The 25,796-nt window shown below is 51.2% G+C and overlaps 1 protein-coding gene across 7 annotated transcripts in view; it reads right to left on the reverse strand.

The window, feature by feature from the left end:
* Positions 1–25,796, reverse strand: part of LOC120957895 (E3 ubiquitin-protein ligase Ufd4) — a 30,770-nt gene that overhangs the window by 2,937 nt on the left and 2,037 nt on the right. For 2 of the 7 annotated variants that reach the window (XM_049609899.1, XM_049609898.1), the window contains exons 2-10: positions 22,258–23,054; positions 12,350–12,489; positions 10,673–12,261; positions 10,465–10,601; positions 9,674–10,093; positions 8,019–8,536; positions 6,741–6,778; positions 6,207–6,547; positions 27–6,136 (exon numbers count right to left, since the gene is read on the reverse strand). In XM_049609899.1, the coding sequence (XP_049465856.1) occupies positions 27–6,136; positions 6,207–6,547; positions 6,741–6,778; positions 8,019–8,536; positions 9,674–10,093; positions 10,465–10,601; positions 10,673–12,261; positions 12,350–12,489 (9,293 nt within the window). In that variant the 5' untranslated portion in view covers positions 22,258–23,054. Of the gene's footprint in view, positions 1–26; positions 6,137–6,206; positions 6,548–6,740; positions 6,783–8,018; positions 8,537–9,673; positions 10,094–10,464; positions 10,602–10,672; positions 12,262–12,349; positions 12,490–22,257; positions 23,055–23,235; positions 23,514–25,796 lie in introns of those variants that run through there. The other 5 variants (XM_049609901.1, XM_040380327.2, XM_049609902.1 and 2 more) reach the window with 5 other exon arrangements.

The following is a 25,796-nucleotide window of genomic DNA, read 5'->3' on the forward strand; positions in this document are numbered from 1 at the left end:
GTACTCTCTCCCGTCTGCTGTCTTACCTTTCCTTGGTGTAGCCGAGCTTCGGTTCCGTGTAGGTCATGATGTCTTCGCGCGTCCACTCCGGGTTCTGCTCGCCGCACAGCATCTTCCGGATCTCGTCCGGCGTGAACGCGGCCAGCTTGTTCAGCGCAAACACCTCGCAAAAGCCGCGATGGAACGCGGCCAGCTGCTTCGCGATGCCCTCCTGCAGGCAGAACGCCACGGTCAGATTGCAGTACTCCTCCACGTTGTTGATCGTCACGTCGATGTTCGCCCCGTTCGGGAGCAGGTCGGCCGACGCGTACCCGTAGTTGCGCGAGCTCGGCAGGTAGGTAAAGGTAAGCGCCAGATCCTCCAGCGCCACACAGCCCGTTTTGGTGTTTAGCTTCAACTCGCTGATCTGCTGCAGCTTCTCCTCCGAGCTGAGCGCGTCGTTCTGCTCGATCGCTTGCTTCTGCTGCACCAGCTCCTGCAGCTCGCGCAGGAACTGGTACCGGATCGGGTCGATTTCCTGCAGATTTTCCTGCGTCAGTATGCCATCGTACCAGGCGCCATCGCTTGCCATCGCCATCTTGGATTGGTACGAGTCGACCAGGAGGTCCCGGTCGCGATCACTGTCCTCCGACAGGATGGACGACATCATGATGTCATCGCTGACGCCCGATTTGCCCAGCAGCGAGCCGGTCTGGCTGGTCGCACCACGCGCCATCGAACGGCTGTGGCTGAGCAGCTGCAGGAAGCTGTTCGACAGGGGCAAATCCACCAGCCGGTTGTCCTGAAGCACCTTGGCCAAAAACACGCCCAGGAACCAGAAGTAGCCCGACACGTCCTCGCTAATGTCCGAGTCCTGGGGGAGCGGGGCGGGGAAGAGACCGGTCGATCGGCGCACATAGTACCCGACCGGTTTGCTGCCCTCGCCGAGATCGATCTCGTCCTCGATCAGCTTCGGTTCCTCGTCGTCGCACAGCCACATGCCGAGATCGCTGCGCTGCAGTTCCGCCGCGACGAGCGCGTAAAACTCGAGCGTCGGTCCCAGCCCCGTGCCCTCCTCACCGACGAATTCCACCTCCAGCACGGACTTGCGGTTGCAGTGCACCTTCATCACCTGTTGCGCCCAGTCGAGCAGGTTCTCGCCGCGCGGCACCTTCACGCGCTCGTGCTTCAGCCGGCCGACGCGGAACTCTTGCTGGTCGGCGTGCCGCGGGCTCAGGCCCGGTGCGCGCTGCCGCTCCAGGCTGACGTCGCGCTGCGACTGCAGCCAGACGATGCTGCGCGAGGCGCCGAACGCGGTGCAGCTGAAGTACAGCTGGCGCGTCTCGAACGGGAACAGGAACGGGCAGGTCTGGTTGTACTCCTCGCACCACTTGGGCAGGCTGCCGCTGGACAGGACGAGCGGGTCCTGGATCTGCTGCTGCAGCTTGTTCGTGATCTTCTTGCTCATGAACACGTCCGGACTGAGGTAGTGCGACTCCACGTCCGGCATCAGGTTCTTGTCGTTGTTGGTCGGCGTCGCCGCCAGCGACTGGTTGATGCTGTTGAGCTGCGAGAGCAGCTGCAGTACGTCCTCGACCGAGCAGTATTGCTGCTGCTGCTGCTGGTTGCCGCCCGTTCCCGGGGCGGAGGACAGTGCGCCACCACTTGAGGCTCCCGTACCACCAGCACCACCACCACCGGAAAGGGACGGTGTGCCCGGGACCGGAGAGCTCGGTGACAGCGTCGACCCGTGGCTGCGCTGCGAGTACATCGAAATGATCGGCGTAGCACGGCCTTCCTCTCCGCTGCTAAAGTCTTCCTTTCCACCGCCACCCAACAGCGACGAGGACGAGCCCGGACTAGCCTCCCGGTAGATGATCGTGTACGTTGGCTGCCAGATCTTGCGGAACTTGTCCTGCTTCGGCATCGTCGTCTGCAGCATCAGCTCCTGCACCGCCCGGAAGATCGTCCAGTCGGACTGCGTCAGGTCAACCTCCACGTCGTTCACGCCGTTAATGTTTGGGCCGCGCAGTATCAGCGACAGGGTCGGCTGCGGCAGCGAAGAGATCGCCGTCGACGACTGGCCGCTGCCCGGTTCCGGCAGCGCTCCCCTGCCCGACGAAGACGACTGCGGTTGCTCCGTTGGATCGGTCGCGCTGTTGCTGCCCGGCGCAGGAATATCCAGATCGCTCGTCTGGTTCACGTTGGTCTTGCCCGGCCGGGGATCGAACGCCGGTATCAGGGCGGAGAATTGGCGCTTCAGCACAAACTCATCGTCCCAGGATTTGCGCTTGCCGGCCGTCGGCAGCCGATTCTCGAACGTGCGCTCCTCCATGAAGGAGAGCAGATTGCGCGAAACCATCACCTGCAGCAGCGTGTTGCCCACCTCCTCGTACTCGTCCTCGTTCTCATCGTCGTCGTTCTCGTCCTCGATGTCTTCGTCGTCTTCCAGGTCGCCCAGCAGCGTCGGCGCTCGGCACTGCTCCAGGAAGTCCTCCAGCGACACCTGCTCGCTATCGCTCGACGTCGACGTCAGGCTCATGGTGAGGGCGGGGTTCAGCGGGTTCACCTGTCCCACGCCGACCATGTTGTTGGCGTTGTTGTTATTCCCGGCACCCTGTCCGGCCGCAGCATTGTTGTTCGACGACGAGCTGAACAGGCTCGGGTAGCTTTGGGCCGTGCTGAGCAGCCCGGTGTGGCTGGACAGTGCCAGCTTCACCAGGCTGGTCACCGAGTTTGGTCCACGGGGGAAAAAGTTGCTGTTGTTCTGCAGCACACCACCACCACCTCCACCCACCAGCGCTCCTGCTCCGCTGCTAATCAGCTGATTGTTGATCGGAACCGCCGCCGTCGTCTGCTGCGACGAGGAGGAGGATGAGGAGGAAGGATGCGATGCAGCGTTGTTGTTTTCATTGTTGTTGTTGGCGTTGCTGTTGGAGTTCGAGCCACTGCCGGACGTGCGGCGCCGTGCGATGGCCGCGAACGTTTCCAGCAGCCCCGGCGGGGGCGGTTGCGCGTCGTTCGCCAGCGTTTGGGACGCACTGTCCGGATGATTATGATGATGGTGATGGTGGGAGGACGTGCGATGGGACGCGTTGTGTGAATGATTGTTCGCTCCAGTGCCGCTGCTCGTCAGGTTCGGCACGCTGACGCTCATCGAGTTCGGCGAGGGTGCCACTACGGGGACCACATTCACTCCATCGCTGCCGGAAACGGACCCCATCAGACAGTCCATCGCGTTCGGATCGTCCTGCGACGAACCGCCACCGCCACCACCACCCAGCACCGTCGTTTCCGTCGAACCGACCACGACGATGTTGTTCTTCAGATTGTTCGTCGCATCGCGGCCGCCCATCGACGAGGCCGGTGCTGGTGGTGCGGGTGGCTGTTCCGCCCCGATTTGCTTCGCCTCGTTCAGCACCTTCTTGAACGTGTTCGCGGTGGCGGTGTTGTTGAACTTCACGTCAAACTTGTCCGTCGGGGTCTTGGCGCCCGTTCCGGAGGACGCCGCCGGGTTTGTGCCAGTGCTGGTGCTTGCCACGAAGATGCTGCTGCCGTACGATGCGCTGCCGGGGATGGTGGTGGCGGTCGTGCTGCTGCTGCTGCCCGTCGTGGCGTTGGCCGGCGGAATCGGCGGGAACGCAATCTTGACGGAGGAAAGCAAGTTCGACTGCGTGAGCAGCTCGGAGGATAGGAAATTGTTCGTGTTGTTGCGCAGCATGTCGACGCCCTCGCGCATCTTGCCCATCATGTCGAGGCGCGTCTGCAGGTAGGACAGGCCGGCCTTGCCGCTCGAGGCGCTGCTACCGCTAGCGACACTGCTCGCGCCGCTGCCGCTCGTTAGATTGATCTTGTTGTTCGTCTCGTTGATGTTGTTCGTTTTGTTGTTTTCCTCCGTCGAGGAGGAGGAGGACGAAGAGGAGGACGAACCCATCAGCACGGGAACGCCCGTGCCGCTGATGTTGCTCACAAACTGCTGCCCACCGGCCGAGGAAGCGGTGGCGGTACCGCTTTGCTTCGCCGAACCATCCGAGAGGGATAGATTCTCCGTGATGGTGGCCAGATCGGACACCAACATGGAGGTGCTGCTGTTGATTTGCGACAGATCGGGAATATTGTTGCCCCGCTCGCTCAGCGATGAGTGTACCGTGACGGACACTTCCTGATTGTTCCCCGTGGTTGCCGTGCTGGAGGTAACGACCGAAGAAGAAAGATCGTTACTGCTTCCTCCACTGCCAACGGTCGCCAGATCGGAACGAGCCGATGACAGCACATTCTCCGTGATCACCTCAACCGCCTGCTTCCAGGACAGATTATCGGCCGACGTCGCCTGCTCCGTTGAAGCCACAGAAGATCGGTTTTCGGTCGTCGCATCCGGCAAACTTGGGGTCGAGCTCGATTTACGGCTCGTTAGCACGTTCAGCGATTTGTCGTAAACCTTCTTCTTGCCCGACGCGGTACTACCACCATCCGCCAGCTCACACTGAACGTTGGCCGTGGAGGCGAACTGATTGTTATTAGCTCCACCCCCCGCCGTCGTAACGGAGATGCCACTGCTGTGCAGATCGTACCCACCCGCCATCAAACCGTCCACGTTGGCCAGCTTCAGATCGTACTTGCCCTCCGCGCCCATGCGGTACGAGTTGCGCATGCCGTGGTCCCACTTCACATCGATCCAACCGTTGTGTATCTCCGCAATCACCGTGCCCTCGCCCGGCGGACTGCCGTCCTGATCGTCCCAGTGCCAGTCGACACCGCGCACCACCCGCGCCCCGTCCGTAATGTACTTGAGCTGCGAACGGATCTGGCGGCGCTCTTTGCGCAGCTTCGCTTCGTTCTCCTTCGCCGCTGTTTTGTCCATGTCCTCGCACACCGACATCACCTTGCCGTAGATTTCAAACCCGCTCAGGCTAAGGTAGTGCGTTTGGCCGGACGCGTTGCGCCCGTTCTGGTGGATGCGCACGTGCCGGTAGCCCTGCTGCTCGTCCGCCGGGCAATCGATCGGCCAGGTGCAGGTGCTGCCCGGCTCGGCCAAACTTTTGTCGTCCGTGTGTGTGAGCAGCGTGACCCAGCTGACGCCATCCTTCGACATCTGGAACAGCCAGTTGCGCAGGGCCGACCGGCCGTAGCCGCGCGCGTGCCGCAGCGTGTACGCCGTCGGCAGGATGAAGATGCCCAGATCGATCGCGAACCACGACTTTTTGTTGTCCTTCGTGTGGCAGTTGACACTCACGCTGTCGCGGGAAAGAATGTCCTCCAGCTTGCCGTACGGTAGCTGCTTGCCCTCGCTGCTCGTCACCGTTACCAGCCCGTACTGGGCCGGATTGACCCACTCCAGCGTGCGCCCGTTCGTGCCAATGTAGTAGATCAGCCCGTTCTCGTCGAAATCGTGCCGATGGCGGAACTGCATCGTGCCCGACTTCGCTTCCTTCATCTTGCGCAGGTACAGAAAGGACGAGCGCTCCATATCGTACCACTGCTTGGCGACCATCTTCAGCAGATACTTGTTCAGGTGGCCAACGGTCGCGAGCGGTTCCATCTTCAGGTTGCGCCCGGTCCGATCGAACAGCGTCTGCTCGCAGGCCGCCCGCTCGAGCCGGAAGCTAAGCTTCTTGGTCAGTATCTGCAGCCCGTAGCTACCGCCGGGCGAATCGTACATGTAGACCGGCAGCTTTTCGATGCTTTCCAGCACCGCCACCAGCTTCTGCACCAGTATGGCGGCCGTGTTTTTGCCCGTTTTCAGCTCCCCACCGTACATGCACTTCTTGAAGATCGAAAGCCGCTGCTTCTGGTACTTGTTCGCTTTGGTGCGGTTCATGCCCAGGTCCCAGTAGTTGGGCGAAAGGACGGCGACAAGCGCTTGCACCAACCCAGAGCTGTACATCTCGTACGCACTGATCACGCCGTCCTCGTTCAGCAGGTGCACCAGCTCGGTCAGCGCGTTGTACAGCTTCTCCTGCCAGCTTACGCCGGCCGATGGTGGTGTAATTTGCTGTGTCGTGCTGGAAATGAGCGCGGCCTTCGACGTGGACTGCTGCTCCTCCAGGGCTATCTCGATCTGATGCACAATCTTGGACAGTTTTGCAACGGCACCACGCGGTATGGCCTGGGCCGCCTTGAAATATCGGTTGTACAGGTCGCGAGCCAACTTGTGCAGCTGGAAGGAACATACAAACGAACAACAATTAGGATCTTCGATTCTTCTTACTTTTGTTCTCTCTCCTTACCTGATACTTTTGGGCCTCGGCCTTGCAGCGCATCTTCTTCTTCTTCGTGTTGATCCAACCGGCCGCAAAGTCCGGTCCCAGCGTCGTCTCCGCGGTGAACGTATGCTTCGTGCCCCGGTTGCTCTCGAAGATGAACCCGGGCAGCTCGTCCTGCAGTATCGTCACCTGATGGCCCTCGGAATTGTTGATATGTAGCTGATGCTCCTTCTGGCTCTGCAGCACCCAGTTGCCCACGGCGATGCGTGCCAGGCTCGGGGCCGACAGGATGGGCTGCGATACGGTGCCCTGCCGTACGGCGGCTCGGGCGCGCTGTAGCTTTTCCAGAAATTCGCCACGATTTTCTAATAGGGGCAGAGAGCACAATGATGGTTTCGATTAGTAGGAAGTCAAACATTGTTTTAAACGAAAACTCCACTAAATGGCAACTACATGTATGCAACTACATTCTCTCTTTCTCTTCACTTCCGTTGCTTTGTACTGTGGGATTTAAAGTGTTTCTGTAACAGAGAGACGATTGAAGCGTAGAGTTCTCACCTTCATTAGGCACGTTCGGATCGGAGGAGACCTTTTCCCTGCCTAAAACACGAGGTCGCGAGGAAAGAGGATGGGTTGGGAGGAAACCAGATGTCGGTTTTGATGAAAAGTAAAAGAATCAATTTTAACGAATCATAAGGCCAAATTGTGGTCTAACTGGTGTCGTCAGCGCTGTTATGTGCTTCACAAGGTAAAAGCGTGCGCCGTTGCGTGTCATAATTGCGCAACCGTGTGGCATTTTGGTAAATCAAGCTCAAGGGGATAATTATTGATTTGCAGTAATAAGCATTTAACAACAAGGCAAAATTAATATCCGAATAAGTCGCTAATTGTCTTTTTCAGTGTGGAACAAACGTTTTTCGTCGTGTTTAAAGCAGTAAAAGCAACGGGTTAGTAAGAGAATGGCGCATTTTGTTAGAGTATTTCTTGCTCATGTCGCATTAAAGTGGATTATTATAGTTATTTTGTGATATATTACTTCAACCAGTGCTGCAAAATGTCACTGTCAATGTCATACAAAAAATCTGACCGAAACAAAATCCATGTCAGCGTCAGCGTACTCAATTGTGATAATCAGAGATGATACTCAAAGCGATTGGTGTGTGACCAATGCATGCTTTGGTCAGTCGCTTTGTCATGACTTTTTTTTTACTATGATCAGTTCTGCAAAATGTCACTGACATAGTCATGACAAATTCTGGCTGAAACAAAATAATGTCAACGTTCTTGGGAGCTCTACTGTGATGATCAGAGGTGAGACTCATGCAGTAGTTGCGACCATCACATGCTTGGTGACATTTTGTGAAACCAACTCTTGACAAATGTCGTGACCAAGTGAGTGACCAAGAGTGGGGTGCTAAACAAAATGTCATCAATCATGTGATCGGACCACCAACTGTTTGCGTCTCACCTATGATCATCGCAGTTGTGTACGTGAGCTGGTTTGAGCTTCGTTTCAGTCATGAGCGTTGGTGACTGAAACAGTGGCATTTGGAAGCACTGTTCGCAGCCAGAAAAATCATGATTATGCTTGTGACGGCATTAAGCTTAGCTTGTTAGTCAGAGTATTGCGTTGGACTCAAGAATTCACATGTCGTGTTCGGCATGTCATGACGCACTTTCATTGAGTATCAGCAACATTGTACATTGTACATTGTACAGTGTACATTGTTTTTGTTGGTGAATATCTCGTGATGCTCATGACATTTTGCAGCAATGACTTCAACGACACTCTCTTCAGCGTTAAAAGTATGCTTTTTTTTACAATTTATACAAAACTTACCCGTACTATCGCTACCGTTCTCTGGACTGCCGCTCGAGTACATCGTGGCCAGTTTACCGTCCAGTATGAACCGGAACCATCCGTTCGATCCATTCGACAGCTCCAGTGCCGCCGAATCCGACCACACGTACAGACAGTCCCGCCCGCGGCAGATGCTCCAGTCGTGCCAATGGTACGCCTTGCCGTGCAGTATCTCCTTCGCGTCCTCTACGGCGACCGCAGCACTGGCGGTGCCACCGGACGCAGTAGTTACTGTTGGAGCGCCCGGCGTTACCGTCACTACACCGGAGGCATCCGTAGAGGAGCATGCTGCTGCAGCTGCTGATTTTGCGTCGTCCGATGTCGATTTAATTACATCGTTATTGTCGCTACCATCGAAGCTAGGCTCGCCCATCAGCGCTTGCACCTTGGTGTAGACGCCCAGCCGCGCGAAATGGTCGAGGAAATCGTTTTGCGTTTTCGACATCAGCTCCTGCACGATCGTAAGCACCACCAGATGGCCATCCTCGTCATCCTGGAGAGGGGAAGCGAAGAATCGGTAGCAAAGAGGAGGAAGAGATTGTACAGAAAAAATGGTAAGATTAGAAAAAAAAACGATTTCATAACAAGTCACGCGTCAGAACGTTGGAAAACAAAACAAACATTCCCGGGTTCTCAAAAGGAAAGCGGCAAAAAACGACACATTCAAAAACACACAAACAAACACACGCAGCACAACATCCAGCATGCAGACGCGCGTGACAGATAGTGGTTGGGGCTGGGGTGTGAGTGCTAACCAGCCAACCAGCCACACTCTTCTGGCAAATACTGTATCTTTGCTGAAGAACTAAAGCAATAACAACAGAGAGAGAGAGAGAAGGGGAGATAGACAAAAGGGAGAAAAGGGGGGAATCAATTTCACCGATCATCGCAAATGTAAAGCAACTGGTCTGATCCACCGTTACGGATCGTATTTTCTTTGGCCTGACAGTGTGTGGTGCAGTAGGAGGTTGTTAAAGCGCAGAATTTGAACAGGAATCATGTAGGGGACAGCATAACCAAATTTTATATTAAAAAAAAACTCCACTTTCACACTCTGCTGCTCTGCAAGCTAAATTACAAGCATTTTAATTGCTTAATTTTAACGCTCTGGTTACGTAGGGATAAATAAAGAGAGAGAAGGGGGTACAGAAACATAATAAAATAACTCATAATTGACTAACGAAATCATTGATTGGTGTGTGTTATCAATTTTGTCTAATAAAAAAAAGCAAACCGTGCGCACATCGTCATCGTCCCATTAGCCAGCAAAAAGTAGAAGAAGAAGAGATGCAAAATATGGTTCTGCGAAACAGAGAATGATTGAACTTTTAAACACATTTTTCGCCAAATTAACTTTCTGTGTGAAGCGACGAGCATTATTTTACAAATGGCATGTGACACATCAATTTTTGAATATTAAATAAAGCACCGAGCCGCCAATGATTATGCGCTTCCAATGTAATATTAATTCAATTCGCTACGGTTTAGAAAAACAAATGCGCAGAAATTAACGCAAACAATAAATTGGATTATAAAACTGGTGCCAGCGATGTGAATAAACCATAAAGAAAAAAGAAAGAAAGATAAGAAACACAAAATGGGAAGGGGACAAGAGAGACGTTATCATTACCGCAATGCTAAGATCTGACCAATTGCTTTGGGTGCGATTGCGAGGATTGGTGGTGGTGGTGCGGTCGCTACTATTGTTATTGCTTTTCGAACCGGCGGCGGCCCCGGCCCACTCATCATCCGCGTCCTCGTCCGAGTCGTTTGCCCTTGCCGAGGTGGTGCCGCGTGGTGGCGGTGTCAACGGTAGCAGCGGTGGCGGCGGCGGTATTATGTAGCTGCTAGAATTGCGCCGCTGTCGCTTGGCCTGCACAAACTTGCTCAACCGCTCGGCGCAGCTGTGCTTGGTTAGGAGACTATGGCTAACGCTACTAGAACTATGGCGCGCGACGGTTAGGATCGGCGGTGGCGGCGGAGGAAGGGGTGGAAGGTACGCCGGCAACGCGGCGGAGGGTTGGCTCAACGGTGGCCAGCTGTAGCTAATCTGTAAAGGGGTAAGGGAGTAAGGCCCGAATGGAAAGTTTACGACGCTTTAGTACAGTACTTCGCCACATTTCGTACACACGGCACACGATCACGATTATGGTTGGGAAGAAATGGATCGTGAGGAAACTGAGAGCGAGTGCGATTGCAGCCAAAGAAAAGAAGGTGTGAGTTCTTCAAATGAGACTGTTTATGTGCACGATTGAGTGATGCCAAATTTTGAGCAATTTCACCGAAGCACAGCGATCCGGAAAGAACGAAGAAATCCAATCAAAAGTAGCGCGCCATGGGTGTCGATTTTGGTTGAAGCTTGGTTGGCAAAAGGAACTGAGAAACGTATTCAATGCCCTTTCGTCGCCGACCAACACGTACCTCATTGTCCAGCACGCTTGCGATGACTTCGACTAGAAGCGTGCCTAAGCTTTGCTCGTAACTTTGCAGACCCTCGGAGGAGCAGAGCTTCGAGAGGACCTCCGGCTGTACATACTGGATCATTTTCTTGATAAGTCCTGCAACAGAAAAGGAAACGTGATTAGTTGACACTACTTTTCTCACAAAAACTCACACCACTGACACTCACCTAGGCTAGATCTACGCACGCTAGCAAGCATTGTGCTTTGGAAAGTTTTGCAGAATGTCGGTAGGAAAAACTTGAGATACACCGGCGCCATCTCCGGATCGCCCCGCGGTTCCCCGACACCACCAGCACCGCCCGTCTCATCTCCACTGTCGCCGCACTTTACGTCCGACCGGGTTGCCGCCATCATCCACTCGCCGGGCGACTGCAGGATCGAGGCCACCTCCCGGTGGCCCTCGTCCGGCCGTTCGCGCGCCTTGTCCAGTGGCGTTTTGCCGTCCTCGTCGCGCAGATCCGGATTGGCACCGTGCTTGAGCAGCACCTTGGCAATGCCCGGCCGCCCAAAGCACGCGGCGTAGTGCAACGACGAGCTGCGCTGGCCCTTGTTCACGTCCGCGCCCTTATCGCACAGAAACTCCACCATCTCGAGCGTCCCGAAGGCGGACGCCCAGTTCAGCAGCGTCTGCCCGACGTCGTCCATACAGTTCACGTCGATGCCGCCCGACTCGATCGATTCGATCAGCGCCTCCGTGTCCTTGCTGCGGATGCAGTCGATCAGCTGCCGGTGCGTGCGCTCCGTGCTGGAATCGGCCCGCCGAACGCGCGGCGCTAGCTGACCCTGCGAACCGCCGACCCGCCCCAGTGCCTGCCGGCCCTCGAACAGCAGCAGCAGAATCAGGTCAGCCAGCCGCATGCAGTCCAGCACGCACCGCTCGTCGCCCTTGAACGCGCGCTCCATCGCCTCGAGCAGATTGGACCGGAGCAGATCGTGCGTGATCGAGGGCGAGCCGCGGCACAGGGTCGACAGCAGCGAGATCGTGGTCGCGATCGATTGGCTCGATCGGCCCGCCTCCATCGCGCCCTGCGCTGACTTGGGCGCCGACGACGACAGCTGCGCCGCGGACGGCGATGATTCCGGGTGCGTGGAGGAGTTTGTTCCCAGGCTGGAGGAGATCGCCGCACTGCCACCGCCACCGCTCGATGAAATCTGTGGCCCGCCGGCGGCATTACTCAGCCGCTGGAGCAGCTCCCGCACCAGCCCGTACTCGGCGAGCGGGGCCGGATCCACGCCCTTGCGCGTGAACCGATCCGCCACCGAGGCGAAGCACTTGAGCGCCCCGTCCGCCACGAGCGGATCCTCGTGCTGCAGCAGCGTGCTCAGGCTCTCCACGCACGTCTGCACGTTCGCGCCCGACGGTTCCACCTTCGTGCAGAGCCGCGACACCACCGCCATCGCCGAGTGCAGCGTGTCCTTGTGGATCTGCGAGCCGCTGTCGCGGATGAACGCGAGCACACAGCTGAGACCGCCGCCCTCGAACACGGCGCCCGCCTCCCGCGTACAGATCAGCTCCAGCACCTTGATGCACTGTTCGGCCAGGTCGCGGCTCGTGCGGCTCTCGAGGTCGGCCACCTCGAGCCGGTTGCAGATCGCTCGGATCGCCCCATCGATGGCGACGATCCGGCGCGTACACTCCGACGACACGTCCAGATAGTACGTGATGGCGCGGGCCGTCACCTCGAGCACATTCTCCGGCGCCAGCTCGTCGAGAAATATTTTACACAGCGCGGGCAGGAACGTTCGCGGTGGACAGCTGCAACGAAAAGGAGGGAGAGGGGGCGATTGTTTAGCCATAATGCACATACACACTGGCTCCATTGCAGCATCAGCACCATCCTTACCTTTCAAAACATCTATCTACATTGTCGGACATGAGCAGCAGCATGCAGAGTTGCTCCAGCGCAATCAGCTGCATGTCGCGCTCGTCGCCCTGACCCATCGAGAGCCATTCTAAAAGTGTTTCAGGATCGACGTCTCCCATCTAGAAAGAGAGAGAGAGAGAGAAAGAAAGGGAAAGAGATGCATTAGATCGTTAATTTTAAACGGAGATGCCCCATCAGCGGCCGCATAATGTCGTATTAAAAGGCCAGAAGTGCGTTATTTCAATCCTATTTTTACCATCGATGGCGTGGCAGAGCAACGTGCACACAGTGTCTAAGTGGCCACCGCCACTGTGTCGGGGAATTAACGAACCGCCGCTCCAAAAGGCCAGGCAGCAACCGCCACAGCCATCCGATGCGGCGGCCACTTCCAATGGCGCAACGATGACGAAAGCGTGCGCTCACACACTTTCCGTGCTGGGGAATTTTCGGCAAAGTGAAACTCGAACCGTCGCTCGCGATCAAGCCCGATGTTGTGTAACCGATCAAAGCAAACCAGCCAACAAACGCTCCAGAGCCAGCTAGCGTCGTGTTTGTGACCACCAACGAGGAACCAACACACAAACTGTAGCATGCCATGGCTAGTGAGAAGTGGCAAAACATAACCGAGTAGCCCTGGGGCTTCCCTTTTTGCATGGTGGGCACGCTCGAGCGATTGTTGCTGTTCAATATTGCTGCTGCTGGTGGTGGAATAGGTTGATGTTGCAACAACAAATATGCACGCTGCACAAACAGACGGCGCTCGTCGTACCATGCACGAAGGGTCTAATAAGCGGGAAAGGGAGAGGGGGCAGCCGGGCGCCCATCAAGGCACGTGCGCGACAGCAGCCAACACAAACTTCCTCCTCCCGCTGCTGCCTATTTTTATGAGAAATATAATCAATACCAACGGTAGAAACGGTTCCTCATAATTTGCTCCTCTTCCCGCTCTGTGTCTTGGCATTGTCGTAATGGAAATTGTGTTTTTTTCTTCTTACAGCCATCACACACACACACAGCTTCTACAATCTTATGCTGTTGTGTTGAGGCGAAGAATCAGCAAAAAGAAATGGAACACGCGAGCGTCCCGGGGGCCAAACAGCGGTTATCTCTGATAAGCAGCGACCGCGAGAGGACAGGGGCCATACATATTACAACAGGGGGCAATATATGTCCTCATTCATTTCGAAGGTCAACTACTGTTGCCTTCAGAGGTTTTAGTAGCGGGTTTGCGCTCCCTTCACACGCCGCGAGGTTTGAGGGTATGTTTGTTGATCAAAGTTTATTGATTTATCACTTGCATGAATCATAGCGACCTACTACTCCATTACATACTAGCTTGGTGTGAGGGGAGCCCGGGGCAATAAGGGCACCCACCTCTCCATACCGGCAATGTTACACAGACACAGATGTTACACAGATGTACGTTCCAATGCAATCAAATGTTTAGAACGATTCTCAGTGCCTGGGTTTATTAAGACGACCTTTCAAGAATGAATGAGACATTTAATAGCACTTTATCGTTTCACAAAATAATTAGGGTAAACGTACCTATAGTGGTGGCAGTACCAATAGTGGTGATATTGCACTGAAATGCAGTCCATACGGCAAATTAAAAGTAATTCAGTTATTTATGTTAGTGTGAAATGTTCTCCGGCCTTTAACAAAGGGTTTAAAAGTTAAATGGGGTCGGGTCAAATGTGTCAACATTTTTCCAAAATCCTTAGTATTTCATAACGAAACTCATATCTTTGTTAACGTTCTAAATGACCACAGAAAAACGCAATTATAAGTTTTTTTAACATAATTGTTATCAAATGATATTATTTATTAAAATTTATTGCCTTTTGACTATATTTACGTATTGTTAAGTGTTTTTTTTACGATAGTGCCATTATAGGTACGCAAAATAAGCATGTTCCTTTAGTGGTCTTAGCTATAAAATCAATAAAAACATGACATTTCTGATTTTTTTCGCCGATATTTTTGACATGTCGTACAGTTTTCATTACAATAAGCAACAGAAATGAGTTTTCTGTAAGTGATTTACCAAACAAAGGCATATAATTCGCTTATCTGGCTAAGTGAAAAATCGACCTCAAATCAAGCTTTCTCATCTGGATGTGGGTTGACTTTAATCAATATTTTCATCAAACAAATTCATAATTTTTTTACGAACAAATTAAGTAAGAAATCGAAATTATGGCAGTAATCCTTGCTATTCATACGAAAACAGCTTCAAAACTAAATTCTATTGATATTATACACTGTTTTTGAGGCATCTATATTTACCACCACTATAGGAACAAAACACGATGACTATAGGAACCATACCACCATTATAGGTACTACGAAGCAGGCATAAAAATATGTATTTTTTCGTAAAATTGATGTGTTTCATGGTAAAAATGGTTGTGATTGAGAAGATAAAACATTCCAATTGCTATGTGTTAAAATATTCATAAATTGTCCTTCCTGACGCTTTAAATCCATTAAAACGCATTTGTACCACTACAAATTGCACCACTATTGGTACATTTACCCTATTGCATAGTTTTTGGTGTTTTTTTTTGTCCGAGAAGTTTTAGACACTTCCCGAAATGTTTGGATTCGTCTCACAATTTATTGAGCTTTCACAAAAAGTTTTTGAACCGGAAATGCTTGAACAAGGCCTAAGAATCGTAGGCAGGCAGGATCCTATCTTCTGGAAGATGAGCTTTGCATTTACTAAGAATTCAGTGACGAAACTGTCCATACAGGGTTTCCCACGATTTATTGGTTGGTTCCCACGATTTATTGGTGCGTTCCCACGATTTTTTGGTCATTTCCCATAATTTTTTGGTAGCAACCCACGATTTATTGGTCGGTTCCCAAATATTATTGGTCGGTTCCCAAATATTATTGGTCGTTTCCCAAATATTATTGGTCGGTTCCCAAATATAATATAATATAATACCGACCAATAATATTTGGGAAACGACCAATAATATTTGGGAACCGACCAATAATATTTGGGAACCGACCAATAAATCGTGGGTTGCTACCAAAAAATTATGGGAAATGACCAAAAAATCGTGGGAACGCACCAATAAATCGTGGGAACCAACCAATAAATCGTGGGAAACCCTGTAAGGACAAAAGTCACTATAAATCCTTTTGACAGACATTCACTAACAATTTGAAGTTTAAAGGCCGGGCTACATTGATCGTACTCCTGAGTGCAATTTTGATTTTCACTAGCGCTCCTGGCGGCGGCTGACCCAAGCATTTTGCCAAACAATTTGGAGCCGCTTTAGAAAATACGTTATTTTTCCATGTATTTTACTTTAACTGGACTGGAAACGCTTTGTAATTGATAGATAAATATGTTGTGCAAGTATTTCAGCAGTTTTCGCATCAAAAAACGGTGAAAAAACTAATTAACTTTGAGATCCAACACGACCATTCCCCCGACGACCAAAAAAAGCTTCCACCAGCCGCCGCCAGATGCGCTAGTGAAAATCGAAATTACACTTGCGAGTACGATCAATGTAGCCCGGCCTTAAGGTTTTACAGGGTTTTCGAGGATTATATAGACATGTTCAGCGAGTTGTAGATTCGTTCAGGCATATAATAGACTCTTTCAGCGAGATATAGAATTGTTCGGATGTAGGTGTAGACATGTTCGGTTATACTGTAGAGCTGTCACTTTCGTACCCCTTGGACTGCAAGTTGGATAATTGTTATCAGAAGGTAAACAAACGGTTTTCGAAAAAATATGCTTTTTTCAACTAATTTATGTTATAAACAGCTTGGAGAATGATTATTAGCTACTTTTAGGACTTTTAAGAATGAAAAATTGAACCCTGCGGCACAGTGTGTAAACAAAACAAATGACAGCTCTACAGAATCGCTGAACATGTCTACAGCTACATCCGAACAATTCTATATCTCGCTGAAAGAGTCTATTATATGCCTGAACGAATCTACAACTCGCTGAACATGTCTATATAATGCTCGAAAACCCTGTAATAATCCAAGGGGACTTATGAAATTATAGTTTGAACGCAAATCTCTTATTCTTATAATAGCATAAATTGGTGCAAGAGGTATATCGCCCCGTGTTCCCGTAATTCCTTTTAGGGCAGATGGTTTGTATAAAATAAGAAATTCTTCAGACAATTTATGATCTTCGAAAGGAAAAAAAGCCTCGCCAGTGTTACTTTCATCCTTATCTTTTCCCACAAATGCACACTTGAAAAATCTCGCCCTGATAACTTCCTATATATTTCGTTGTTTTGCTCACACGCGCGAACTCGCTCTCGCCCGTATCATCCACAAATCCGCTCAGTTGAATAAGCCTGTGTGCTAGGGGCTTCCTCGAGTTTTCCTACCCTTATAAACTGTGGAGAGGAAGGTGGTGGTGGTGGTGGTGGTAGTATGCGTAACCTATTGCCGGATAGTAGCGCCGCTACAGCGCCGTACGTAACTCAAGCTGTATTAGCTCAGACCTTGCCTGCACATGTGATTGGTCACACCAAAAACCCTCGGCAAAGAAAAAGTACTGCGAAAAGCGCATCCAAGAAATGTGTGAGTGTAGATAAAAATTTAGCACAACAAAAAAAAAAACCAAACGCACACACAATACACGAAAATGGCAACAAAACGCACCGCACAGTAATTAGCAGCAGCATTGGTTGCATTAATTGCTCAACTTTCTTGATTCTTCCCACCAGAGCCAACCTCTTACCCAAGCCTGCCTGCCTGCCCTGGGGGACCCGGTTATGTGTTAGATTGTTAGATAAAAACAAAACCTTTTCAAACAGACAAATAAAAAAATCGAATTAATGTCTACTCTTCTTCAGATACCTCTTCCTGCCATCCAACAGGCCAGTAGTGATAGGTTCAATAGAATCATCATTTGCTTTATTGACGGCTAATCGTGTGTTCGTCGTCTCATGCTCCGCTGGAGATCCGATTATTATTCTGCCAGAAATTTGGCGGGGGAAAAGGCGCAAAAAGCTGGAGCCAATATTCTGCGCAACACAAATTGATTTATATCGACAGATATAGCAGCACGCGAAGAAGAGAATTGATTTGAACCACACTGTAGCTCGGTCAAAGAATCAAAAGCATCGAATCATGCGGCCTTGAAGGACACAGTCGTGGAATAAAAGTCTAAAATCTCCGGTCAACAACCAGTCTTTCGCACACAGCACACACCTGGGGCCTGCCTGCCTCGCCAGGGTCACACCGGCGCGTGTCCGAAAACGTGGATCAGAGAATAAGGAGCAGCTTCGGCGACCGCCACCCGACGAACTCCTACTGCCGTTCCGGAGTTCATTTCCGTTCGAGTTTGATCAATACAGCGAACCCGAGGTGGGCGATGATGATGATGATGATGATGACTGCCTTCTTCGCCGAAGGCCTGTGGTGCCCAGGTGGTGACTCCACGTAACTGTCACCCGGAGCAAAGGGGGACGACGACCACCACCAACAACAGGACCACACCATGTTTAGTGCCGCGTATTGATGTAGCTACTTTTATTTTCCCCCATTTCCATCAGTCGAGTTTTATTAAATCAATGAAATGCGGTGCTCTTGTTGTCAATTGCAAATGTAACAGAGAGGAGGCGTGCGCGCCGAACGGCCCAACAGAACTCGCGAAGCGGCTACAGTTTGATCGTTGCCGAGTAGCCTTGGGTAAATTCCATGCCGAAAGCAAGCAATGAAGAAACCACTGCCGGGGAGTTTCCATTGCACAAAGCCGAGTGTGCCAGAGTGTCCAGAGCTCAACCGAAACTTGTGTCAGAAATGAGTCACAAGTTGTGCAAAAGTCTGATCAAGAGAGATAGGAGCTCCAGATATATCATTTTTATTAAACAAAGTTTTGAGATAAACTTTCCTCTCTTTCTTCCCTGCACACCGCTCTCCTCGTCCGTTTATTTGCAAAGAAGCACCGTTGTTCCTTTTTAGTGCTAATAATGAATATTTAACCTAAGAAGAGTCATAAAACCCACACACACAAAGACCAGGGGGCCAGGAGTACGACGACGGAGATGCGGCCGGGGTTTTAGTAGGTTACGGAAGCATCTCCAATGGGTTAAGAAATGAGGGCCTCCGTCGCCACACCGCAAGCCGTCATCACACTTCCCTCTCCACACTTTGACATGGGAAGATCTCTTCCGCATTATACACGACTGTGTCTGGTCTTTTGTCCCTTCCCTTCCCTTTCTCTGTCTCTCTCTGCCTTTAGGAGACGAACAGTTCAAGTGAAGCGATTTCATTAGCACTCACACACAAACAGACAGCCACACAGTCGTCTTGTAAGCTCTCGTCGTTTCCCTCTCGAACGTAGTCAACTGCAAACGCGGGAGAGATCTTTGAATGCATTTCGTGATCATGCAACAAGGAAGGTAAGAGGAGCGTTGTGAGATGGCTTTCTTTGCATTACAGAGGCCAGGCTAAAAAGGTAAACATCATGATCATGACCGGGAAGACTGACTGTGTGGCTTACCACCAATGGAGATATACACTCAGACACACTCACAATAGAGGAGACGACCACGGCCGACAGTCACACAACACACTTCATAAGACAACTTCCGGAAGATCTTGGACTCGGAAGAGTGCAACTCCGACCAAAGTTGTTGGAACAATGTAGCAACACAGCAGGCAAGCGAAGTGGAATTGACACACACACAACGAGTCATCCACAAGTTGTGCGGCTGTGCTCAGTAAGGCAGAAAAGGGGCAAAGACTCCCTTTCTTCGCTCTTTCCTCCACAAGATCCACCACCACTTCATCCTCCTCCTTCTGGTGGTTTGAGTTGGTTGGAAGGAGCAAAAGCTCAACTCTCTTTGTGCTTGAATGATCTCATAATTTCGGGTGTACACCCGGGTACACCATCACCTCCAACTCGCTTTTGAGTTTTGAGCAGAACCCCCCCCCATTTGCTCTGCCACACACCTTACTGCCACCAAGTTGCCAGAAGTCCGGTCGGTCGGTCATAAAAACAAGCTTGCAGCAACATCGAATGGGGCTCTCTACACAGCTGGTTGCGCTCGAGAGGTTGATGTACACATCACACCGCAACAGCAACCAAATGCCAGATGCGAACAAGGGTAATTTATTAATTCCAACCACGAACGGACGGACGGTCTCTCTTGAGAGTCACGTTGTTTTGTTGGTCGTTTTTTAGGGTTTTTTTTGCGCTACTGCACACATCATATTAATGCGGTGGCAGAGAAAGGGAGCTTTTTTCTCGTGTGTGTGTGTGTAATATCTGGACGCTGGGTTTAGGTGAGAGTTTAACACCAGCCTTCCGGTGCATAAAAAATGGTAACGGCGAATCGGTGCCCTTCTGGGTGGGAGCTCTTTCACGGCGACCTTCGCAGCTGGCTGCCCTGGAGGTGCTCTGGGCGGGCAACAAATGTGCGAGAGATAATGAAGGTGGGCACGGGACACGGTGGGGGGGATTGGAACGGAGGTGGAAAAGAAAGTTGTCCCGGATGAGGGCAAAACAACCAAACAAAAACAAACCACCATGCGCGCATCTCTGGAAGGGAAACAAGTTACACATGAAAGTGACTCGGGCCTTTTTGTTTCGGTTTGAAAGCCTCCGCGCCGTTCTAAGCTCCGCCCGGGAAGAAGAAGGTCATCATTGTGCAAGTAGACCACCACCACAACACCACGCCATCATCACACGACGTTACACACATTAACCCGAGACGTAAGGTTCGGTGTTCCCTCTCATCGGCCTTCTTCTTTGCCACTCAACACTCCAACAGTTAACCACCGACTCGACTCCGGTTCTTTAAGGGGGTAAGAGGATTTACCCTCTTCGTTAAGGTCGCAAAAGTATGCCGCAGTGTAACACCAGCACAAACCAGCAACAACAAAATGTGCTTGCTTTTGGTGTCTTGTGGTGTCTTGGACGTTAATTCAAACTGACACTCGCAGAGAGCGATGGGGAGCAGTGGTAGGGAGGACCAACAGTTCTTAAATTCATGGCCGACAGCAACGGCAGAAGCAAAAAAGCGGGTAGTGTTTTGCATTCGTTGATCGCGATTAAGGGTCACGGAAACGTAACGCCACAAAAAACGAGGCCTCGGAGGACAGAGCACGCAATAGCGGGTGCGTACGTAAAGCCTCAGAGTGTGGGGTACGGTACACGATACTCTGCAGATACGCAAATACGGTAAATGCGACTGTGCCCAATAAATACTCTAAGAAGATCGCAAAACTTGAACAACGGAGCGTTCGAGTTCGACTGGTTTGTGGCCTTCCACACCATAGAGCCCCAACACTAACGGAGCAACGACCACTCCAACAACAAAAAGCTCACTTTGGTGAGGAGGTGTTATAGGTGTTGCGCTGTGGCACTATGAGAGAATCTTACTGCGCAAAGAATTAACGGCGCACACGGGCTCTGGGTGTGTACACCGGCTGTGCTACAGTGTTGCGCCCTGGGACGTGCTTACGCGGTGGTGTGTTGGGGGAGAGAACAAAAAAAACACGTCCCAAAACCCACGCGTCACACCGAAAACCCGCCGCGGCGTGTTTTATTCTTTTGCGCAAAAAAAAAGAACAGTTAGCAAAAAGGTGGAGCTAGGAAGGGGGGGGGGGGGAGCTCTTCCACCTGTTTAACCGAATATAGGCAAACACCACCACACCGCATCGTCGTCTCCATTGTCTTCTAATGCGTCTTGCCGTGGCCATAGCGTAACTAAACACACACTCACACATTGTCGTATTGTGTTTCCGTGTCGTCTCTAACAAACGGTTTCCACGCGCCCTCTTATCTTTCTGTACCCCCTTATCTCCTCTCCGCTTGCACCGTAGGGCACAAAAAGAACCCCGAACTGTTTTGACATTGAATTCTTCAGGACATTCCACCCGCGCGAAAAGCGCGACGCAGCTGCGCGCGCTCTCGTCCGCCCCAGCAGCAGAAGCACCAATTGAAACACGTGTTTCAATGCGCAACAAACACCGCCGTTTCGCTGTGCGCTATGGATTGCGCGAATTAGTAGGGACAGCGCGTTATAGCGCAGTAGTGTGTGTCTGTGCCTATGGTTGCGCTCTTAAAAGCGCTTCAATCACGCCGCGACTGCTGCTATAGCGCCGGAGTAACCGAAACTCCGTCGAGGAAGTGTGAAACAAACGGAGCAGCACAACACACTGCGCCGATTATTTCGCATATCTCACACATTCTAATGCGTATGTGTGTGCACACACACACACACACACACACACACACACACACATGTGTTGCGGATTCCAAAATTGCACCCTTCCCCCTAGTGTGTGCAATCTGGTTTTGATTCTCCGCTCGACTTTGAGTCCCGCGCATTAGCATCACCGTTAAGAAACTGTGCTTTGCATGCAAGCAAACGCCCGCTACTCCCCAAACGCCTTGCTCTCAAACCGACCTGCCTTGAGGCAGAGGGGGGGGGGGGGGGGGGGGGGGAGGTGCATCGTGCGGTTGTGCGATGATTGCGCTTTATATTTATTTATTCTTTGCCCCTCCGCGCGCGCACACGGCGTCGATGCAGTGCATGCGCGGCTGCGTGATTCTGGCATAAGTAACAATCTCTCACAGCGCGGCCATAGGGCCACCATTAAAATGTGTTTAATAGGTGGCAATACAGACAGACACACAGACACACGCGACTTTGATCGAGCTAAATTATTACCGCGTGCGCGCGGTGTGCACCGAGACAAAGCGCGAAAGTTGCGCACACCAACATGCTGTCACCTCGTTCGTGACTCGATCGCTTTAATCCATACTTCCAAAACCATACCACCTTCCGTGTGCATGTGCATATTGGCAACGCCGTTTGTCCGATCGTTTCTTAAAGTAAAGTATTAAAAAAGTAACATTAATTTAAGTGTAAACTGTACAAACTTACCTTTCACGCAGTGTGTGCGCCTTTGTTTTGCTGCACACAGCAGCGGCGAATCCTTCAAACGACGATCTTCGTGTCTTCGTTCTTTCTACTGATCGGAAGGGGGGGAGGAAGGGCTCTTTTTCGATGGTTTTGATTACCCGTTTGCTACACGACGCCTGCCAACGGTTCACCATACACCCGACCGCGCTCGGCCACTTCTTCACGCACTCGTTGATTTTTTGTTTGTTGTTTTGCCCCCGTTTTATGCCATTGTCGACGATGGGGCATATGAGACCGATTTCTTCGCAAAACCAGTGCACACACCCTTTCTTAAAGTGGGGGGAAGGGATTAACTTGTTTTTCGGCTAAATGAACTGCTTTTGATACTTCCGTTTTACATCCAATTTCCAGCTGTGGGGAGGATGATTTTCACTAAATTTCCACTCTATAAAGTGTTTTGCACCGTGTTTTTTCGGCCTCACAAACACTTGCGCAAAACCAGCACCCACACACACACACTCACTCACTTGCACGGTTCTATATCCAGTGCGCTGCAGCACTACGCTTTTCCAAATAGAGGCACACGGTTTGTTTTCTTCTTTTCAGTGATCCAAAAACATGAAACTAGCACTCCATCCAACACACACACACACACGCACAAGCGGCGGCTGCTTCGTTTTCTTGCCAGTCTGCCTGCCAGCGTGTGTGCCAATCTAATGATGATCAAGAAGGCGAATGTGTTTCAAGATGTGGTTACAAATTGCTGTTTGCTCTCTCCGCCTGCAAACGATGATGGGGTGTTGTTTTCCAATCCAAAGCTAAAATGGGCAAAGAAAAATACATCAAAATTAGTAAAAAGCGTAGTTAACGTAAAGGAAAACAACACAAAAACAGTTGGGCAAAATTCTGCTAATTACTTCATTCCCCCCCCCCCCCCCCCCACTGCTACTTATCCCCCTTTAAAACCCACGAGAGATTGACGACTCTGTAAATTCGTACTTTAAATTGGGTTTGACGACAGCCGTTCAGTACGCAAACTGTCACACGAAAAAACAGATTTCCACCATGAGAAAACACAACCGCTCGCCGTGTGTAATAACTGATGCTGTTGGGTGGTGTGCCTGCATATCGTTCTTAGTTTTTTGGGCAGGATCGTCCCAAAATAGCCTGCTTCGATGTGATCGCGCACGGGAGCATCATACGCGCTGGTACTGTTTTTTTTGCGCGAGTTTTTGCGCGACCACTTGACACACACGTTTGTTAGTTGTTTTTTTTTCACCCCGAGGGAAGAAGTGCGTGATGTTTGATGCTCTAATGCTTTCTGTCCACTGTCCTCCGGGGCGTGTGTGCTCTAGCAGCATATACAATAGACACCCACCCACACCCACTACTGAGGGGGGGGGGGGGCTTGATGGGATGTTTGTATGTATGTTCGTGTGAGAGATAGTGTGTTTATTTTTGTCGCTTCTGTCTTGTAAACACAGCGGACTGTGTGAAGTTTGTTGGGGGGTCGGGGTTGGTTAGGATTTTTGCTTTTTTTTTGCCCCAGACAACAATCAATTAAAGACGAACGAGATGCTGGCAGGCGAGAAGCGGACGCAAACAATGGCAAGTGGTGTAATGATGCTGGTTAGAGTACCTGAGCGGCTGCTCTCTTTCTTCTTCCCTGAGATTGGATTTGTGTTTGGCGCAGCTTGTACCATATCTTGTGAAGAAGAGCGTGGCGCACAAAAGTAGGTCAGAATGGACACGGTGAGGGGGGAGGGGGGGTTGGAAGAAAAACACCGATGAACTGAATGATGCTGATGCTCGTCGGTTGCCGTTGTTCTTGCTGTGTTTGAATTATATTGGCGCCATCATCTCGCATTGAGTTATGCTGCTTTTTCTTCTTCGTCGCAATAGACAAGCAAGAGTTTTATGCAAATAAGCCTTGAAGCATAATCTATTCAGGTAAACTGTGATCAATATTTCAGACGCTGGTTGATCAACAGTTGATGCATTTCGATTATAAATCGTGCCCTTCATAATAATATTAGACAGCATCGTATGTTAAGGAGGCTACTCGCTTCACCAAACTGCAGTGGCCAAAAGGTTAACTTTCATTTTTTTTCTTCTTCACAACCCGTTCGCTCGCACACAGCAACCAAACAATACACAATGCAGCAGCCAACACCGCCGCCGCCGCGAGACACCGCCTTTCCTTCGCATTTCCAATTTTCGGGCGCTTTCGAGCGCGCCGCCGACCAAAAAATTGACAGTGTGGCCCCGCGCGGCCCCCGCTAATAATCGAAAACCAAATCAACGGCGGGCTGGTGGCTGAGTGTGGTGGTGCCCCTGTGTGTGTGTGTGTGCCAAATGAGCGAAATGAAGGTTCGTGAAATATAATTGCATTGTGTGCGGCCATAAATTGCGACCGTGATTGGTGGCGCGGTGGCAGTTGAAGCCAGCGACGTTACGCAATTTGAGCAAATGTATTTTTCCTCTCTAACGCGGTGGTGGTGGTTGGTGCTCGCTAAAGCCTTCGGGGCATGTAACAGCAGCGCGCAGTAATCGCGCCACCCGCTTCTTCTTCTTCGGGCGGCCACCTATGTGGGGGGAAATGGTGGATTAAAAGGTGGAAAAAGGTGGGCTCTAACGGCTTACAGCGTGTGCACACACACGCACACACGGCAACCGAACCGGAAGTGGCCAGCGGAGTGGCGGCTCGGCGCGAGGTTTATTAATTCCCTCCCCGTCCATCTCCGGTCGGCGATGAAAGGGGGCATTCGCCACCGCTTAACTTTCGCGAAACCGTAACTCTCGTGTGCGCGTTATAACGCGGGGACTAAAGCCTTACACTACCCCCTCTTCCCCACCGCCATCTTCTTCGATTGGTTTGGGTTTGGACAAATTGGCCTCTCCCCTCGGGCGGGATACGGTAACTTGCTCGGAGGACCCACCACCACCACCACCACGATCGGACAGAAAACGAATATTGTGTTCCCATTTGGCGTGCCACACGGTACATTGATTTTGCAAGTGAAAAGCGTATTGCGCACGGCTGTGACGGCTTGACGGAAGCCGCGCCACGTTGTTTCCAGCACACGCAATGTTTTGAAACTTCTTCTTGCGTTATCGCCGCCGCCTGCTGTGCATGTGTGTGTGTACCACTGTGAATGACATCTGAGTCAGCGAGAGAGAGAGATGATAAAAAAACACATCATTATTTCGTCACAAACGTGCAACGTTTCATCACATTTGGCGTGCGAATTTGGCGTTAGCTCCAAGCGTTATTTGCATTTTTCGTTTTTTTACAGTGTCTCATTGTGTGGCGCTTGTTCCGCTGCATCCGTTGCCATGGCATCCTCATCGTTTTGGTACGAGCATTGATTTTTTTCGGTTCACCTTAAATTGGAAATGATACTGGTACGTGAAAAGGTATAATAAAATGGACAGAATATAGACAACGGGAGCAGAAAGTGGGTTCCAGGTCCTCTCGGAAACCCAGTCTTACTGGACAAAAGGGATCCCCAGCATATCCGAATTTCTCCTGCGATCTTAGATGGCCATGAGAAGAGGCA

The sequence above is a fragment of the Anopheles coluzzii genome, chromosome 3 (assembly GCF_943734685.1).
Source record: "Anopheles coluzzii chromosome 3, AcolN3, whole genome shotgun sequence".
Lineage (NCBI taxonomy): Eukaryota > Metazoa > Arthropoda > Insecta > Diptera > Culicidae > Anopheles > Anopheles coluzzii.